The 3,480-nt window shown below is 31.7% G+C and overlaps 1 protein-coding gene across 1 annotated transcript; it reads right to left on the bottom strand.

Annotated features, from left to right (window-relative positions):
- Positions 1 to 1,924: 1,924 nt before the first annotated feature.
- On the bottom strand, positions 1,925 to 3,239 carry LOC133800315 (potassium transporter 1-like). Its single transcript, XM_062238272.1, has 4 exons — positions 3,000 to 3,239; positions 2,652 to 2,689; positions 2,200 to 2,298; positions 1,925 to 1,949 (listed from the first exon to the last, which is right to left on the bottom strand). The coding sequence occupies exons 1-4, from the start codon at positions 3,237 to 3,239 to the stop codon at positions 1,925 to 1,927; spliced, it is 402 nt and encodes a 133-aa protein (XP_062094256.1).
- Positions 3,240 to 3,480: the final 241 nt, after the last annotated feature.

The following is a 3,480-nucleotide window of genomic DNA, read 5'->3' as shown; positions in this document are numbered from 1 at the left end:
GCTGGGCATTAGGCTCATTCCTTTATTTTTTTAGTGTAATGCAGGAAACTAGATAGGAAGGCGGAAGGATTCTTGGAAGCTTGGCATGTGTGTTAAGGATGAACGGATTGAGTGGACTGCGTGTCGATCGAGGATGACGTTTATTTTAGTCTTTTAAATTATGTTCTTGATGTAATTCCGCAACTAGTATTTAAAGTTTATGTTTTATGTTTTATGTTTTATCAAACAATATTTTATGTTTTAAAAAATGGGTACCCATACCACATTTTACATTTATTTTGGAGTTTTAATAAAGACATGATTATTTCTTATGAATGTTTATTCAAAGTAGTAGCTATGTCTAGTAGTTTTAATGGTCCAAGGTCTTAGAAATAGTTGGGTCATTACAGTTGGTATCAGAGCAACGGTCCTTTTGCATGAAGTTCTCCTTGATACACACACTACAAGAAAAAATGCTTTTAATAACACCAAAAATGTGTTATCAAAACCTATGATAACACTTTCTGATGTGTTAAGATAGACTGTGTTATCGTAGGGCAGGGTACTTTACATAACACTTTATCAGTGTTATACAGATGTGTTATTGTACTGTCAACGATAACACAATTTATGTGTTATTTTAATATATAGATAAGTGTTGAATTATGTTATTTATTGTCGATACTATAACACTTTTTTTGTGTTATACTACACTTTAGTATAACACTTTTTTTGTGTTATACTATGCTTTACTATAACACATTTTTTGTGTTATATAATGAAGTTTGCATAACACAATTCTTTGCATAAAAAGTGTTATTGTAATAAATATTATAACACAATTTTCGTATTATTGTTATATTTAGACATGTTTAAATTCTCATTATATATTTTATTTATATAACACTAATTTATTCTATTATATTATAATTTTTTTTATATATTTAAATTAGCTTTCTAATATATACTAGCATCAAATGAACTTGATTTTCAAATAAGAAAAAATAAAAACATTCAACATTGTATTAACAATCCACAAATTAGTTTAAAACATACAAAATATTCTTTACGTATTCAAGGAGTCTTAAATATTCAACATAGTTAAAAGTTACTACTTTCAACACAAAATATTCTTATTGATATGACTGTCAGAATTTACAACATAACAAAGTACTGTATCTATAAGGCTTGAACTTTTAGACTCTACTAGCTTAGAGGAAACCTCAATTGCTGGCAGCTTCCCATCACCAGCATTACCTGGTTGGACATCCATAAACTCTTTGGTGGCAAATACAGCAATAAAAAAAGTAGGCTGTATAGAACACAAAGTTCAATATAAACAGTTAATGAGAAATCCCAAAATGAAACAACAGAAAATTACTTAAGAGTGATACACTTATTGACACCAGAAAACGTATACAAATTTCAAAAAGTAGCACACCTGATAACGAGTAGCAACAGTGAAAATATTGATGGTAGCAACAAATAAGTCTTCATTTTCTTCAGATTGCTCTAGTAGAATAAAGCTTACAGAATATTTCAAATCAGCAACCTAGACGGTGTATTAATTAAAATATATTAAATGAGAAACAATGGGTCAGTTGTTCAAATAAAAAAATTAATGATCAGGAAAGAAAATGGATTAACTCGAACACGCTAAACCTGTTTATCATCTAGACCAAAGCTGCTTGCAGAAAAATATGGTGGCAAGAAATCTGCTGTCATCAACAACATTGACAGTACTTTAGTGGCACCAATCTATATGGCCTGCATGGATAAGTTAATACTCCTTAGTAAAATGTAGTAAATATTGCCAAAAATATAGGAATAGCCAGTCTACATACAACCATTAAACCATAAAAGGGGTCCAAAGCATATAAAGGGGCTCAAATCAGTGAAGAAACAAAATTAAATAGCAAATTCTGACCAAACAGATACAGAGCATTCAGACCTCCAATGCTTGTGAAGTCCTGCAAACAATCCGAAAAAGAGCACTATGGATTGAAGAATCAGAAGTAACATGTCCCAGATGACCCCAACCAGCTTTCCAGCGTATGATGTCAACGTAATACCTTTTTTAATCAATTTAAGCACCTAAAATAGATTTTTTTAAAAAGAAAGAAAATCAGACTGGCCTGTAAAGAACAACCAGTCTTTAAAATATTGACCTCTGATGTGTAGAACTATATTAAACTTGGAAAATCAAACTAAAGGCCTTACCTCAAGGAACCATTAGAGACAATATCAAGAATATTTGTATTTAAAGCCACATCAAATAAATTTGCCTTAACAACTACTGCAGAAACATATGAAGGGCAACTGACCAAAAAAAAAAAACAATGTAAAAGTCATCATAATTAGAAGTAAGGCTTCAATCTCTATTTATCTTAAGGAAAAAGTCCCAAATTAAATTATCAGATATGCTAAGAAAAATCTTAATAGAATAATAAAAACTTGAAATTCTTTGACAGATTTCATAAAAGATCAAAAGCATTTAGATATGTACAACAATCACAAGTATTACAATCAAGTGCCATCTCCCATGTTTCTTTATTAAAAAAACTATGAGAACTACTTAAAAGCACATAATACATAAAAATGTCAAGGATAACATAGCAACGAATCACCAAATTTATTTTTACAATCAAGAAGTGTAATCTATTAAGGTTTACCATAGCAATATCGATGCTAGTAACACGAAGCAGCTCATCTGGATAAACAAGATACCCAAATAACACCCATTCTCGAAAAGAAGTAACATTTACAAGATCCTAGGCTCTCTACAAGGAGCAAATAAAATGAAGCAGTTAGCTAACAATTACAGTTGAAATTTTGGGAGGTGGGGGGACAATTGAAAATAATACAGCTAAAAATCACGCAGAAGAAGTGTCTACCATTGGATGAGCAGAATTTGTTAGAATATCTGGATATCGAGGATGGTATGGGCTTAAAAAGGCTTCATTTCTAAGTTTTCTTGTATCTGTTGATAAAAAAATAATAGGACCTACTGCCTCTAGTACCTGAAAATTACCGATAATAAAAATCACAATCTCGATCATCTCTTGACATGGCATGCAAAAGGTTAATATGTTTGCATCAATGAAAAAGATCAATGAAAAAGCACCAAAGATTGCATCTTGGCTAATATGTTTCTGTAACTTCCCAGAAAATGTGCTTGAGTAAACATAAAGAGGTGAAGTACCCAAGTCCCCGTAAACTACACCAAAGCTCTGATAAGCTAGTGACAAATTCCTCGACATCCTCGGCCAAGAAAATTGTTGCAACAATAAGGGTTATCAGTAAACAACACTAAGAATCATCATCATCAACCCATCACAAGATCTAACAAAGATTCGCACCCCAAAATTCTCATGTTTATACATATATATATAAAGACGTGAAAAGATTGGTACAAACCTGGCCTATAGTAGTAGAAGTCGAGCGGTGAGCAATGGAAATCCCAAGCTGAATAGCCTCCTCAAGCTTCCAACTTGTGGCCTG

This window comes from Humulus lupulus, chromosome 9 (assembly GCF_963169125.1).
Source record: "Humulus lupulus chromosome 9, drHumLupu1.1, whole genome shotgun sequence".
NCBI lineage: Eukaryota > Viridiplantae > Streptophyta > Magnoliopsida > Rosales > Cannabaceae > Humulus > Humulus lupulus.
The sequence above is the reverse complement of the archived record's forward strand: the minus strand, read 5'-3'. Positions and strand labels throughout refer to the sequence as shown.

Excerpts from the sequence above, each read along its gene's own strand:
- LOC133800315 (XM_062238272.1), bottom strand. The coding sequence starts at position 3,239 with ATGTCGAGGAATTTGTCACTAGCTTATCAGAGCTTTGGTGTAGTTTAC. Across the intron at positions 2,299-2,651 it reads CTAGCATCGATATTGCTATG|TTGCCCTTCATATGTTTCTG; the intron begins GTAAACCTTAAT and ends TTTTTTGGTCAG. Across the intron at positions 1,950-2,199 it reads GTCTCTAATGGTTCCTTGAG|GACTTCACAAGCATTGGAGG; the intron begins GTAAGGCCTTTA and ends GATTGTTTGCAG.